The following is a 16,307-nucleotide window of genomic DNA, read 5'->3' as shown; positions in this document are numbered from 1 at the left end:
TCTTGGACTTAATTAACTACCAAGTCCAAGTGATTTGAGTCTGACATGTTTACCAGACCTACATCACCTTATTCCCTTGGGCATTTCTAAAGGAAGATGGTCATTCCCTTAGGTATGCCTAAAGGAGGATGGTCATTACCTTGGACTTGGTTAAATGCCAAGTTAAAGTACTCTGGACTTGGCATGTTTGTCAGACATGTGTTACCTTGAACTTAAGTAATTGTCAAGTCCAAATAACTTGGGTTTGGTATTTTTTTTCTATACTCATATTATCTTGGATTTGGCTTACTACCAAGTTCAAGTGTCTTGGGTTTAGCATGTTTGTCAGACCCATGTTATCTTGAACTTGGTAGACTTTCAAGTCCAAGTAGCTTCGGTCTAACATATTTATCAAATCTACGTTACCTTAAACTTGACTAAATTTAAAGTCCAAAGGTCTTGGGTCTAGCATATTTGCTAGACCTATATTATTATGGACTTAACGAACTACCAAGTCCAAGTGCCTTGGCGGAATGCCAAGTTCAAGTGTCTTAGGTTTGGTATGTTTGTTAGACCCATATTACTTCATTCTTTTAGGAATATCAAGAAAAGTTGGTCACTCTCTTAGACGTTCCTAGAGAGGATATGCATTCTCATGAGCATGGAAGGTTGGTCATTCTCTTAGACATTCCAATAATGTTTGGGTTTGACTAGCACCAGACCTAGCATGCGGGGACTTGGCACACTATTAAGCCTAATCACGTACAAATCTAAGTAGCGCCAGGCCCAGTGTGCCCTAGGCTTGGCACACTATCAAGCCCCCATTTGGGGCATACTCCTTCCCTTGGACGTGTCTAAAAAAGGAGGGTTATAAAAGTTTTTTAGGTCCGTTAAAAATATGTTTATAAATAAGAGTAAAAATTATGCATATAAAACTATTTAAACAAGCTTTTTTTTTTAATCATTGTTAACGTGGGTATCCGAGTTAAATTATGCGTACCTCAATTAATTTCATGAGTCTTGAAATTAACAATTATATAATTTTTTAATGACTTTTAAGTTTATAAAATTTAAACTAATAATTTTTAAAAAATAAATATAAAATCTACCTAGTTAAGCTATATCCCTTAGAATTATTAAATAAACCTTTCTACCGCCTACAAGCCAAGGATTAGTTTATCACATATAAATGAAACTTTGCAATCATACACACGTGAGTTACCTTTGCCACGAGGATGGTAGTGAAATTGTAAGGATGATCATGGGGTGAAGGGATAAAGTTCTAAAAGATAATTAATCAAGAAAATTTACTTTAATTTCTATACAAAACTGTTGCCTTAGCCAGCTGGTTGTGCTCATGATTTGATGCACTCTATGGTCACCATACATCATTTATCACCTTTTCCTAAAAGTAGAAAAGATAGGCCATTAAGGCTATGTTTATTTCTATTTCTTGAAATTTTGATAGAAAATCTATAATTTATAAGTTTTTTAAAATTAGAATTTTTAACCGTAACAAAACAATTTATGACAATGGCAAATAAATACTAATTCCTTCTAAAAAAAAATAAAAAAATAACAAAATAAAACAACCCTTGCAAAATCAATCTAAAAACATAACTGTAAAAGAAACATACAGTAACCCATCACTCCAATTATTTCAAACCCCACACACATTCCTTCTCTCTCTACACATTTCCAGAACCCAAACTAAATAAATCCGTCCCCTCCCTCTCGTTCCCCAAAGCAAGAAGTGCTTGCTAGCTATTAGCCTCTGACCCCAAGGTCCACAATACAGCAAACATGAAAAACATGTCAGCCTCTCGAGCACTACTTCTCTTGGTGGTGGCAATGCTACTACATCTTGTAACGTGCACCACCACCACCACCACCACATCGACCGCCACCTCTCTTCATAACACCATCATCAAAGCCAAAACCAAAACCAGTTCGTACCCTGATTTTCAATTATTGAACGTGAAACAAGCAATAACAGAAACAAAGATTAGGCCTCTAAAATCATCCCAGTATCAAGAACTATCCATGAATATTCCGAACGATAGTGGAAGTGAGGGAAAGCAGAAACTGAAACTTGTCCACAGAGACAAGGTATCCTTCAACAAGAAGTTTCACAATCATAGCCACGATTTTCATGCACGCATGCAAAGAGACGTGAAGAGGGTGGTTAGCCTTATCCGCCGCGTTTCAAGTGGCAGTGCCGCCAGCTATGGGGTGGAGGATTTTGGGTCGGAGGTCGTGTCAGGCATGGACCAAGGTAGTGGAGAATATTTTGTTAGAATAGGAGTTGGAAGTCCACCAAGAAGTCAATACATGGTCATTGATTCAGGTAGTGATATTGTATGGGTTCAATGTAAACCTTGCACCCAATGTTATCATCAAACCGACCCGCTGTTTGACCCGGCGGACTCAGCTTCTTTTATGGGGGTGTCTTGTAGCTCTGCGGTTTGTGACCAGGTTGAGAATGCGGGTTGTAATTCGGGTCGATGTCGCTACGAGGTGTCATATGGTGATGGGTCGTCCACAAAAGGGACTCTTGCCCTCGAAACACTTACATTGGGAAGAACCGTGGTTCAAAATGTGGCTATAGGATGTGGGCATATGAACCAAGGCATGTTTGTTGGTGCTGCCGGGTTACTGGGTCTTGGAGGAGGATCCATGTCATTTGTGGGTCAATTGAGTAGGGAAAGGGGGAATGCATTTAGTTATTGTTTAGTGAGTAGGGTGACTAATTCAAATGGATTTCTGGAATTCGGGTCTGAAGCAATGCCCGTGGGAGCTGCCTGGATTCCTTTGATCCGAAACCCACATTCACCGAGCTATTACTATATCGGGCTTTCAGGTCTTGGAGTTGGAGACATGAAGGTGCCAATATCTGAAGACATATTCCAATTAACCGAGCTGGGAAACGGGGGTGTTGTTATGGACACCGGGACGGCTGTGACTCGGTTTCCTACGGTGGCTTACGAGGCATTTCGTGATGCTTTCATAGACCAAACCGGAAACCTCCCCCGGGCTTCTGGAGTATCCATATTTGATACTTGTTATAACTTATTCGGGTTTTTGTCGGTCCGGGTACCAACCGTCTCATTTTACTTCTCAGGTGGGCCAATTCTAACCCTTCCAGCAAATAACTTTTTAATCCCAGTAGACGATGCAGGGACCTTTTGTTTTGCATTTGCTCCTTCCCCTTCAGGACTTTCCATCCTCGGAAACATTCAACAAGAAGGGATTCAAATATCCGTCGATGGAGCTAATGAGTTTGTAGGTTTTGGCCCCAATGTTTGCTGAGTAGGAATTTTGCTAGTCTTTAACTAGTTACAAAAATATTTGTTATATGTTCGTAGTATTAATTAGTACACACATCTGGATATATGTATTAATATCCTGTGATATCTGTCCTATTAGTAGGCAGTATTATGGTATACGCTGTGCTTTTCTCCTTGTCAAGCGTGCGTGTACATGATTCAATAAAGATTAAGCAAAAGAGTGTTTAATAGTCAGACATACCAAGCTGAAATCTGCCAGCGGTCAAGAGCATCATCAGCAGAAAAGATGATTTACAAGGGTGTGAGGCCACCCATGGTAGGATCCAGTAGACATAATTCAGCACTCTCCAAAAGGGGGTGGGAATGGCCAAAACAGTACTGATACGTGTTCATTGCCCAACACCTTTATTTCCCATCTTCACACACACAGAGATTCCTCTCCCTTTCTCGTTCACAGGTCTATAGTGTTAAAATCATGAGGGAAGGGAGGGAGCCACTGCCAAGGTGGGCATGTGATGAAGGCATCACTAGGGGGACTTTGGTCTGCCTGGTGTAACCTAAGTCGGAGTGCGTTCAAGCAATGACTTTTAGTCTTTTACAAAGGTGTTACCTTTTTCCTTCTTTTGATAGATTTGGGAGCATTGCATTACTTTAGCCCCTTTTCATGCTAGACGAAGGATTGGAACAGCTCAATATGACTGCTACACCGCATTCCCATTTCTCATCAAGCCAAAAGATGGGAGATGGCGTTTTCGAGTGGTGAATACTATTGCTTTGTCCCCTCGATCCCTCCTCCGAGTGCTTTGCAAGCACTTTAGAGGCCCACCAAAGTGATGATTTGTTGCGGTGAAATGGGTGAAAGCAAGAGGGAATCGATGAAAATAATCTAAGATTTACTCAGAAATTAGCATCTTATAGGATATACTTCCAAATTACTTTCTGGACTTTTGGCCATATTTTCGCCCCATCGCCAGAACATTGCTTGACAAGAGTGGCTCGTCTTGTCAGTGCATGTCTCAACGAATACCTTTCCTTTTTCCTTCAATGTATCTGTACTGTCTTCAAATCCCTGAAATTCTGGTAGCATGCGGGTCCAACTTGCAACCAATCTTTTTGACTTTCTTTTGCTAATATAAACGGTCGATATTAAGACCAGTGCTAAAATTTCTCTTTCTGTGCGCCAAATTCCACCACCATTGGATTCTGGAACCCAGAAATCCGATGGTTGTGGGAATTCGGCGCACCATTTGGGCCATGACTCAACAAACCAGATTTAACGTTCAGGCAAATGTCAATGTGAACATGTCCTAACCAATGTGAATTTCTCTTTAAATTATTGCACCGAACAGCTAGACAGGCCAGAGAATCAAGAAACAAGAAGGCAAGGCTAAGAAAGGATCCAAGAAAAAACAGCTCATTCTTCTGTAAGTACTATTTTTTCTAGTTATAATACAAGCAGATGATAACCTGTTGATTTGTGGCTTCACCTAGATCAAATCAGTTAAAAGACCAAGTTTTTTAGAAAAAAAACAGAAAGACATGGTTTCAAGTATTTTCTTTAAATCGAAACATGGGTTCATTCATATCAACCCATCTAACCCATAACTTGAATTTTCACCGAGCCAACTCTCGGGACAGTTCTTATAGCTATGTTGTATTTAACTGCGACAATCAATCATTATTTCTTCTTCTGTTCTCTTTTTTCTTAGATTTTCCTTTGTTGACTATCGTTTTCCTTTATGATATGACCATTCCCTTGTCCCTCCGAGGGGTTCGGTGGGCAGGTTGGAGCCACCGTTGCTCGCTACTCTGTTCTCCCTTCCATTTGTGTACTAATTGTTATGTTTCTTTACATGTATAAACTGGCCATAAATACAATTAAGTAAGTACCCACTAATATTTGCACACCGAGCCAACTCTCGGGACAGTTCTTATAGCTATGTTGTATTTAACTGCGACAACGAAAGAGAATGACAGGTTGACGATGTGATGGAGAAGATCTAATTACTACAGAAAATACTTAAAAAGAGACAATAAAGTAAGCAGATGGTTACTGTTTGCATGTGATGGGTTTTCTAAGAATAACAAAGCTGAAGCAAGGAACAAAGGAAAATAAAGACAGAAAAAGGATGTACAGTACACAGATGGTGAAGTTCAGTAAGATAAAAATTTGTTTGCTTGGGGATGTTACATTTTCAGCTTTCATCAAAGTAAAGGGTATGAGGGCTTTGCTGCAGTTTTCAGCCAGCTAGCTTTTGTGTCATTTCCATGGGGACCGATCGTGCAAAGCTGAAAATATTCCGAGTCGTCAACTCAGCTGGTAAATATTACAATTCTAACTTTGACAACCAGCTTTCTCTTCCATCTCCCTTGAAGTAAATTATCGACGAATGTTTGAAGTAGAAAATCTAACCTGACTGAGTGGACATGGTTGGCGGTCATGATTATGATCAGGACAAGCTACCCTCGATATATCCACTTGATCCAATTACCTTCAAACTAACCACTAATTATAGAGTTTTTGTGATGCACATTATATACAAGAGAGTCAATCCAGATATTAAAAATACGTGATCTTAGTAAATAAAAACAAAAAACATACTGGCTAGAGATGTTGTTCTCGTATTAAATCTAAATAGTTTGGGGTTAAGGTATATATTTTAAATAATTAGTTAATTTTTTAGTTATGATAATTCGATTTATTTTTCATAGTCAAAATAATTAGTGGCTAATATTTAATATCTATAAAAAAAAATTATGATGTTTAAGTATGCATTTTTTAAAAAAAAAACTATTATATTTTAGAGAAAAAATCTAAAAATAAATATACGATGAAAAATAAAGATCCAACCCTTCATTCAAAAGAAAACTTTTTATTTTTTATAAGGCTTTTCTTTTTTTTTAAAGAGAAGAGATTATAGTATAAATTAAATATTTTTGAATCAAGTAAAATATATTTGACTTATTAGAATAATCATATAATCTAAAATTCTTTAAAAAAAAAAAACATGAGCTCAATGTAAAGCTCAATGCAAAACTGAGCCTCAATATAATGAGTCTAGATTTAAACACACACACACATATATATATATATATATATCTAAACTTAATGTTTAGCTATGCTAAAAATATAATTAATGGGTTTGATATGTTGCCAACTCATATATATTTAAACTGAATATTTGATTAAACCTATAAATCATGATTATTACCCTATCTGTGATTATATATATTTTTTTAATTAAGATAAAAAAAATCATAATTCATCAACTAGTTTTTTCTACTTTAATTCTAGTAATTTAAAAAAATAATCAACTAGATATTTTTACTTTGAAAATATCTTTTTAATTAATGGCGTGATAATAATAATAGTACAAAAAAGGATAGGTTAGAAACAAGTAATATACTTGATTAATTATTGTTCAAAAAGTATGGAAAAAATAAAAAGTAAAGGATGGAAATTGTGAGCATCTCTTTCACATTCTCCTTTACTCCAACTAAACTAAGAAATATATGAAATGAAAAATGTACCTTGATTAAACGCATATCTTTGGCCAAGATCTGGCTCATGAAGATCTAGCATGTGTAGTGTGAGAATATATGCTACATTTTAGAGAATTAGCAAGAACTTGTTTGTAAATTATAACCCTAAAAGTCGCCACACAAACATAAGATGGCATTGAATAATATTCACGGATTGGATTTAGTACTATTTGTCATTAAACCTGAATCCAGAAATTTTGCATTAATTGTCTTTTAATTATATTTTTATAAAATTAAATACATAACATGTATTAATTTAAAAAATCTATGGAATATATTTTTCCAAACCAAGAATGAAGATGAGGATAAGATTTTGTAATGGTATATTACACTGCATGACAAAATGCATTTGGCAGCAATAAATTTGAACGAAATATGGAAATTCACTTGTTCATTGTTCATTAATATCCACGTCTTGAAAAATGTGTTTAGAATGAATTTTTTTTAAAAAAATAATATTTTTTTAAAATATATATATATATTAATTTTTTTTAACATTAATACATTGAAATAATTATCAAAAATATATATTAATTTAAAGGTTTTTTAAAAAATAAATTCAAGAATTTTGAATACGTGATTAAACTTTAATGCCAAACGAAGCTGAAAAGCTTGATCCCTTGAATGCTTCATACTGCATTAACTATCATCTTAGTACTGTCCTACAAGCTTGGTCCAAGATCATAGATTATAAAAATTCATTTTATAATTTGTTGGTCCTCGCATTATTTTTAAAATATATGTATTTCTTAAAAATTAAAACCTTTTGCAATATTCAGGTTCTATATGATATACTTTTAATCATGTAATCACTTATTAAATAACTCTTCTATTTAAATTAGTATTTTATTTTTAAAATTCGTTTGTGTTTTTTATCCCCATGATGGTTTTAAAAATGATCTTTGTTCCTTAATTAAAATTAAAACCTTTTTCATTTAACTCCAATATAATTACTCACAGAATTCTTATATAATATTTATATTTTATCACATATTACATTGTTTGTATAAAAATTCAATTATGTTTTACAATATTAGCTACTTATTAATTAATTTCTTATGGTATATTGTAGATTATAATTATAATACACAATATGCGTTTGATAAGACATCGTATTTTCTCTCGGCTATTACGACGTCGCATTTTCTATCGGCTATCTAATATCAAGGCCTTTCTATTCTCGTTACATATCAACTGGCAGAGCGCCAAAAACCGCACTGTCGTTTAAACCTTCACTACCGTCGTTTCTGCTTCTGATTTTCAATGGAAGCTTCACAATCGAACACCACCACGGCCCCCGCGAATCCAAACCCTATCCCTAACAACCCCAACTCAATACTATCATCCACTCCAGTGTGGCCAACAATCGATGGTCCACTAGGTCTAACAGAAGATGAATCGTTAACCTACGCTCGCAGATTTTACAAATTCGGATTCGCGCTCTTGCCTTGGCTTTGGGCTGTCAATTGCTTCTACTTCTGGCCTGTTCTCTTCAATTCTCGCTCCTTCCCTCGCATTCGCCCTTGTAAGTAAAAAAATTCCTAATTTCCCCAACATTCATTGTTAGTTCCTTTTTATTGGACTAGAAATGTCTCTAATAGTTTCGGCCACGCGCGTGTGAGGTGATCTTATTTGGACGCCCGGACGGACTGATTGGCGACTTTTTTTCTTGTTGAATTAGTTTAAGAAAATAGAGAGATTGCTTCTTTTTTTTTTTTTGGAATATGTATTGATATTGATGCAGTTGGCTTGAAACTCGTTGAATTTCACCTGATTTAGTATAATGTTGATTCGTGAATAGATTGCGAAATGTAACTCCCTCAAATTTAGTGGTGTTTAGTAGAATGTGCTTTGATTTTTAAGGAGTACAGTGTAGAGCAGGTGATTGAGGTTGGAGCCGTTTTAATCTAATGAGTGATAGGCTAGGCGTGTAATTGTTGTCAGACACACGAAGACAAGGATGTGCAGGTTGAATTTGTTTAATCACCCTGGTTCTTCGTAGGTTTCGGTTTTGCTGTTAAATTTAACGAATAGTTTCTGTGTTTTTAAGTAAAGCTGGCTAAGTGTAAAGATTTTCTGCCTTGCCAATAACTGGTAGTTTGTTTTGGACGAGCAAGGTATCTAGTTTTTATTGGAAAAAAGATTTGTGTTATCTTGTTTGAGCTGGGTAAGGTTAGGAGCCTGTTGTGTTGACTGAAATATTGGCAGTAAGAATGCCATCAAAGTCATCTGTGAAGGACAGAAGGAGCATTGGCATCAATATGGTGTATGCTTTTGTGAACTTGCTATTGAAGCATGAACTAAAGTTCTCTGTGGAGTCTGATTTGGTTGTTGATTATGTTGTTTACTGCAGCTGTTTCCATTTATTCAATGTGGATATGAATGAGCGTTTTATGTTTTATTGTTGTTTGTTTCAGAAGCAACTTTATAAATGGATAAATATCGAACAATTAAGTGTAGGTTTGAGTGCAATAGGTGGTTTTGCTTAACTGGTTCGGTGCTTGGTTGATTATATATCATGTGCTTCTGGAAACTGGTGTTTTTTTTTATGTATTACAGCATGCTTGCATTTTGAATCTCAAAGGGTGTTTTTTTTTGTGTGTGTGTTCTTAATATCGATGTGGTTCTGTAATCTTTCTTGCACATTAGTGGCTTTATTAAAGATTTTCTTTCGCACTTTGTAGATGTTATTAGATCAGCAGTTGGGTTCACTGTATTCACAACTGTTCTTTGTTCATGGGCCTTGACATTCGCCATTGGAGGAGAGCAACTCTTCGGTCCTGTATGGGATAAACTAGTGATGTATAATGTTGCTGACAGATTAGGTTTGACTGGTTGGATTTAGTCATCGGCTCTTTGAAATTGTTATGTCACCATTTATCTGTAATGAAGTTCCTTTACAAGCATTGTTGTCTGGTTTTGAACACGTTCCTTTATATTATGTTATTGGAACAATTTAAATCGCTACATAACTATACAGTTTATGTTGAAGCATTTATTCCCCCAAGTAAATGTAGGAAAGTTTATGGTGAGGCTGCTAGCCTATGTTTCTTTTTTTAAATAAAGAAAAGGTATGTGTCTAGTTTCGACTGTTCTTCTCATTTTACATTTTTATTTTTTCCGTAAACAATATGTGGACTATTTACGTCTCCAATTTTAAATTCCCAAACTTTTAAATTGCAATGGCAGTAACTTCAATTAGCATTACTTTTCCGGTTTGCGGTGGTTGATTGGTTTTGTTAGAATACCAAATTGAAAAAAAAAAAACACCAATGTTAAGCTCTTTGTAAGCCTTTGGCAATCGTCTTCTCATGGTCTATCTTCTCTCCTGTACTCCTGTTTATAGTCTCTCTGGCTTTTCCGGGCTTCTTGTCTCGCTCCCTCTCAACTTAGCCTTTCTATCTCTCCTACTGTTTGTAGTCTATCCGGCTCTTCCGGCCCAAGAATGCCACATTCAAAACAAACACTAGTGTTAAGCCCCTTCATCTCGTAGAGTAAAACCTTTGTGAAATTTCAAAATTAGAATGGCATGGAGGTCTTTGGACATTTAAAATTTCGAGATTACTTCGAAGATAATGGATTTAGGATATCATTACTCAATGGGATTCATGTTACCAAGTTGGCATATGCTATACGGACATGTGAATTGGGAAATACCCATATATGGTGAAGTCTCCCTTCAGCAAGGTGAATGACTTTCACACGTGTTCTTCTATGTTATTAAGCACTAAACTTAGCAGTTTGCATGTAAAGGGAAGGGTAGTTAATAGCCTGCCACAGTTTTCCCTTGTCATTGTACGAAACACCAGATGCTGGCAAAACCTCGAAGGAGGAAGCAGCACCTATCATCACCAACCTTGTTAAGCATCAAAGCACCACCACCATAAGCAATGAACAGATTCCTTTAACTTATTCTTCAACATGGAAGCAATACTAGGCCACTTTAACTCAGTCCAAGGTGATCAGCAAAGCACATTCCCGAATATGGTGCCTTGCTTTAATAGCCTGCCACCGTTTTCCCTTGTCATTGCACGAAACACCATCTTGAATTGAATTGTGGTTGAAGAACAGAATGATTGCGAATTAACTCAGTAAAAAGTAGTGAAAAGATTTTCTCTGACTTCTTGATTTTTTTGTTCATTTGCTGTCGTTACCTTTCAAGGCCCAGCTGTTCCGTTGCTTGTAGGGCTCTCCTTGTGGTCTCGATCCCAGCTTATCCATGGGATAGATAGCTTGTAATCTAGTCTTGTACTGTCCGGTCAAGTTTCATTTTTAAAACTTAAAAAAAAAAAAAAGTGTATTTTGAAAGGAATAATTTCCTTTTAGTCCTTCAACTTTTCTAGTTTTCTACATTGGATTGAAAATGCAGTTAGCCCAAAATGAATGATGAGAAATCAGTGTTAAGTTAAGCTTCTTGGACATGAAAACAAAAGTTCTACAACATGAATAACTAAATTTGAACATCAGTTATGAAGTAGTGTAGTGGCTCTGCTGTCATTTTCTATTTAGAGCCAAAGCACGCGTCTTGATTACTTGAGGCACAATGAAACAATGGTGCTGTTTGTTACCCAATGTGAATAAACAAATTGAAAGAGACAGCCCTAAAAGACCTACCAACTGCATAACTTTGATGTCACTTTCTTACGTAGTATTTTAGCAGGGATTAAATGGGGTTAGTTTTAGCTTGTAGGCATGTAGGGACTGAGAGAAATTGACATCAAACCAATTTTCCTGGTGTTGGTTTTTGATCATGTTCTTCTGTTGGGACCCCACTTCATAAAGCTTGTATTCTTCTATTCATAGCATCTACGGTGCTAGTGGTGTGTGGCAACTGAAAAATTTAAGCAACATCAGGATGATACATCACCGGCCGGCAGCTGGGTTCTCAGATATTCTCACGGTGGGGTTATAGGGATGATGGTTGGTTCATCTAGATGATTGTGTTTGTTTGTTTTCAACAAATTTGGAGTATTTTATACATCTATCTTGCAACATTCTGTTTGTGATTTGAAGTGTTTTTAAGGATCCATTTATAAGAATTTTATTTCCACTGTAAATTAATGCCTTGACTCATGCATACTAATGAAGAACATGGAATCTAGAAGACCGACTTTAGAATTAACTTTGAAAATCTACCAGGATTATCTTCTGGGTTCTATTCAAATTATTGCCTTTCGGTTTGGAACAACCAAATTTATGAACGTAAAGTCCACAATGGGGACTGTCTAAGACCATTCATTTGAAATAGCAATGGTCTTGTGGTGGTTGTTGCAATAGTGGATTTTGACATTAGATATGCATGATAGTGATTTAAATTTGATTTGATTTTCAAGATGCAAGTATTTGATGCCTAGAAATTGAATTTCAATTTGTAGTTTTCTGTTTTCATTTTTTATTTATTTTTTATTTTCAATTTCTATTTTTCTAATTTTTCACATCTTTTTCATTAGAGCCACATTGTGTTGCATGTCCAAGATGGCATGTCAGAACCTCAAAGAGTGAGTTTAGAGCAGACACTCAAATATATATATATAAAAGAAAAAATAGTAATTTAAATAGATAAATTGAAGGTTAAACAGTCAAATAAAAAATACATCAGTGGATTCAAGAACAAGTGAAAAACATCTATCCATGTTTTGTCTCATATGATCAGAGTTTCTTTTTTCTTTTTTATGAATACTCGTACGTATCATGAGTTAACAGACACATCAATACTTAATGAAATGAATTAATTAACAGGTGAAAAAGACTAGTAACCTAGCTAGATAGTTTTTAAAGACGAGACACTCAAATAAGAAAAATAAAGATTTAACAACAAATATGCGGTTCTCTTTAATAATAAAAATAATTTTAGAGAAAGTGAATTGACACTAAAATTTGCTGAAAAATAATTTTTTTTAAAAGTAAATTTCAAGAAAGTAAATTATTTTATAATATTTGGTAATGAAATAAAAAATAAGTTGAAAAATACTTTCTAATGTTTGGTTATGTCATGTAAAATGACCTGCAAAATAATTTATTAATGTTTTATTTTTTTAATTTTATTAAAATAATCAGTAACAAATCTTATAAATTAAAAATTTGAATGAGAATGAAATTGAAAAAAAATATAATTTCATAAATTATCTCAAATAAAATAAATAATAATCAAAATAATAGAGATCAAATATAACAAATCAAAAAATAAAAGATAAAGAAATTAAAATAATAATAATAATTACCATTTCATAAATTATTTCAAATAAAAGAAGTAACAATCAAAGGAATGAGGATCAAATTTGATAAATAAAAAATTTAAATTAAAAAATAATAAGGAAAAAGCAAATAACAATTATAAAAATAAGAATCAAAGTTAATATAAAAAACAAATTTTAAGGGATAAAATTGAAAAACAAAATCAAAATAAAATATATATAGCAATTAAAAATTTAAAAATTACATTTAATATAATTAACAAATAATATAACATTTTTTAAATTCTTCACAATCAACAATCCCTTCTTTTAGTCTATTTTCTCCTCTTGAAAAAAAAAAAAAAAAAAAAAAACCAGCAGCATCCCCTTCCTCATTCTTCTCAACGCGTCAGTATCTACACCCATTAGGAAAAAAAGGATATTCGGAATAAGTTAGCTGTCAAAATGGGAAAACAAAATGCCATCACAATCTGAAATGGGAAGGAGCCGTTGAGAAGGATACGAAAATATTCACCCTTAATTCAATGTCTAAACCTAAGCCTGAAAATGTGAACAGAAAGGAAGAATTGTAAAAAAAAAAAAAGACACCCTCCAAATTCTAGGAGAACCCTAATTTGAAGGGACCATATATAAGTAGGCATGATCTTTGGCTGACAATAATACTAGCTTGGAGGAAATTATACATGTTCGAGTAAAGCCAACTTCCAAGCATGCACGTAGACTACGTAATTTTATTGAGGCCAGCATTCCATATGTGACAAATTGTATCGAATACGAGGGAAGAAGAGAATGTAGCAACTTCAGGAAAGAGATTATAAGCTTTCATGGAAGCTTGAGAAAGGGGCCGGCCACGAAAGGTGTGATAATAGGGTTTTGTTGGAGGGAAATCAGTAATGAATATTTTGGTCAAAATTAATGGGTTTTTTTTTTTTTGGGTGGTGGATTCAACTTCTTGTGGATGTCACAAACAGTGTGGTTGGGAAAAGATGGGTTAGCTTGAGGTGCTGGAGAGCAGTAAGAGAAAGGGGAAGGATATGTTGCTTAATTGGGCACCTTTAATTTGGTGTGGTAGCTAGCTAGGCTAAGGTAATTTGTGCCTTTCATGAAAGGAGAAAAATAGACAAATGTGGTTTGTTTGTGTCATCAGCTTCATGAAGAGAAGGAAGAATTTAAATCATGCACAACTCTCTTCTTATATTAGGCCCCATTAATTAATGAGAATGTTAATGTTACATACCATATATCCCACTTTTGTATGGTAACCTATTCTTCACTGGGATAATCCAAGATTACTTCCACATAAAAAAATTAAAAATTAAAAAGTTATATTTCAAATTAAATACCCATTTTGGTGAACAAATGCAATATTCCGTCTCTCTTCAATATTTATGCTGTTTTTTATTTTAAACTTAAATCAATAATACAAAATATTATATGCGAAAACTAAGTAAATTTTCTGGTTTTTTAGTTTGGTATTAAGCTTTTCTTTATATTTTTTTATTGGATTATATATAAATAATATAACTTTTTTTATCTGTATATAATACGTAAATTTTCTGGTTTTTTAGTTTAGTATCGAGCTTTTCTTTCTTGTTTTTCTTTGGATTATATATAAATAAATATAACTTTTTTTAACTGTACATAATACATAAATTTTCTGGTTTTTCAGTTTGGTATCAAGGTTTTTTTATTTATTTTCTTTTGGATTATGTACAGATAAATATAACTTTTTTTCTTCTACTAAGCCCAGTGTTTCTTAGCACTAAAAACAAATACCCGTGTATTATTTTGTCAATAGATTTATGTCACTAACACCAATTTATATTAAATACGTTAATTTAGCAACAGCTTGAGTTTGATAAATGATCACTTGGAGTATGGAGTCAAATGGTATGATTAATTGTGTAGGAAGCAAAACACATGGAAGGGAATATTCAAAGTCATTGAATAAATTAATCAACTATTACTAGCTGAAGATCATTCCGTTGCTTAATTTTCATATACGATTTAGCTAATGTATATTATGGCGTGTGGAAATTAAGCAAACAATCAACAACCTAATATATCTTAATTGTAATTAGGCATTTCATGCATTATGCAGAAAAGCAATAATAAAAACTTCGTTTTCAAGTAATATCAAGGCATGTTTTTGGTCTTTTAATATCAAGAGATCACCAGGATGTGATGGCTGATGGCTAATTTCACAATATGGATTTTGTTTTCTTAGTTTCATGAACATAAACGATCAATTAATTTACCTACTCGTGATATTCATGTTTGTGTATAAATGCATGCATAAACACCCATTTGAGATTAATTTCAACTTAATAATTTGATTAATTGATTATATGATTACTTGCTAGACCATACTTGATCAAAACTCAATTTCGTGTCAATTTTTTGAAACTATTATTCTATACTGGTTACCAATCAATGTCGTGCTTGCTTAAACTTGATACAACTTGTTTTCCTTTTTTCTTCTTTTCAATTCCCAACTCTAGCTAGGTGTTGCCAATTAAAAAATAAATAAATTATATTCTGGATTATATCTTAAAAACAGATTGATTTAACACCGAGAATTAAGTGCTGCTATTTTGTACATGTATAAATATGTTTCTAATATATAATTAGAATTTTGGTGCTCAAGGTATTTTTATGCTAGTTTTAAATTAATGGACTCTCTTGTGGAAATTTAGACCACAAATCCCTTTTTAAGGGCAGTAATTTGTCAACAATGAATGAATCTTTTATTTGAAATCCAAAGAATATTGTTGCACAGCTCATGAATCTGATTCAAATTGTTTAATCATGATGGGCATTGAAGAACTCTCATTCAAATAACAACTCCTAAAAATTAAATGCTGTTTACAAATTGAACACATGGGGCCTTGGAAAGGCTGCTAATTATAGCAAGAAGAAAAGGAGAAGATGCAGAATGTGGCAAATTCTCAAGGTCCCAATTGAAAACCAGGTATACTATAATGATCCCACTAAGGCTAAAACCATGTGAGAAATCAAACTGAAAGAACCATGAAAAGCAGCTATATGATCTGGATCAGGTAACATGATTTATTAATTTATGAAAAAAAGAAGAAGAGGAAATTAAGAAAATTAAACTGAAATTAAGAAGCATGAAGCAGCTTTCAGTAATTGTGTGTGAAATGCAAAGGTACATGCGTGGTAGCAAACAAAAAGGTTAACTTATAATTGATGGATTAGGTTCAAAAGGGTTTTCATGAATCACCCAAATTCCACCATACCGGACAAGATTGACCAATAATTCATATATATATATATATAGAAA

General features: G+C 34.0%; 2 protein-coding genes across 2 annotated transcripts; both read left to right on the top strand.

Annotated features, from left to right (window-relative positions):
- The first annotated feature begins 1,650 nt into the window (after nt 1-1,650).
- On the top strand, nt 1,651-3,500 carry LOC105130401 (protein ASPARTIC PROTEASE IN GUARD CELL 2-like). Its single transcript, XM_011032890.1, has one exon. The coding sequence runs from the start codon at nt 1,783-1,785 to the stop codon at nt 3,286-3,288; it is 1,506 nt and encodes a 501-aa protein (XP_011031192.1). The 5' UTR covers nt 1,651-1,782; the 3' UTR covers nt 3,289-3,500.
- Nucleotides 3,501-7,973: 4,473 nt separating this feature from the next.
- Nucleotides 7,974-9,849, top strand: LOC105130399 (gamma-secretase subunit). The gene is made up of 2 exons (XM_011032889.1): nt 7,974-8,334; nt 9,494-9,849. The coding sequence occupies exons 1-2, from the start codon at nt 8,073-8,075 to the stop codon at nt 9,652-9,654; spliced, it is 423 nt and encodes a 140-aa protein (XP_011031191.1). The 5' UTR covers nt 7,974-8,072; the 3' UTR covers nt 9,655-9,849.
- The last annotated feature ends 6,458 nt before the right edge of the window (nt 9,850-16,307 follow it).

This window comes from Populus euphratica, unplaced genomic scaffold, assembly GCF_000495115.2.
Source record: "Populus euphratica unplaced genomic scaffold, PopEup_1.0 scaffold45.1, whole genome shotgun sequence".
NCBI lineage: Eukaryota > Viridiplantae > Streptophyta > Magnoliopsida > Malpighiales > Salicaceae > Populus > Populus euphratica.
The sequence above is the reverse complement of the archived record's forward strand: the minus strand, read 5'-3'. Positions and strand labels throughout refer to the sequence as shown.

Bases quoted from the DNA above. Each gene is read 5' to 3' on its own strand.
- LOC105130399 (XM_011032889.1), top strand. From the start codon at position 8,073: ATGGAAGCTTCACAATCGAACACCACCACGGCCCCCGCGAATCCAAAC. The intron at 8,335-9,493 runs GTAAGTAAAAAA...CGCACTTTGTAG, and splicing joins CTTCCCTCGCATTCGCCCTT to ATGTTATTAGATCAGCAGTT.
- LOC105130401 (XM_011032890.1), top strand. From the start codon at position 1,783: ATGAAAAACATGTCAGCCTCTCGAGCACTACTTCTCTTGGTGGTGGCA.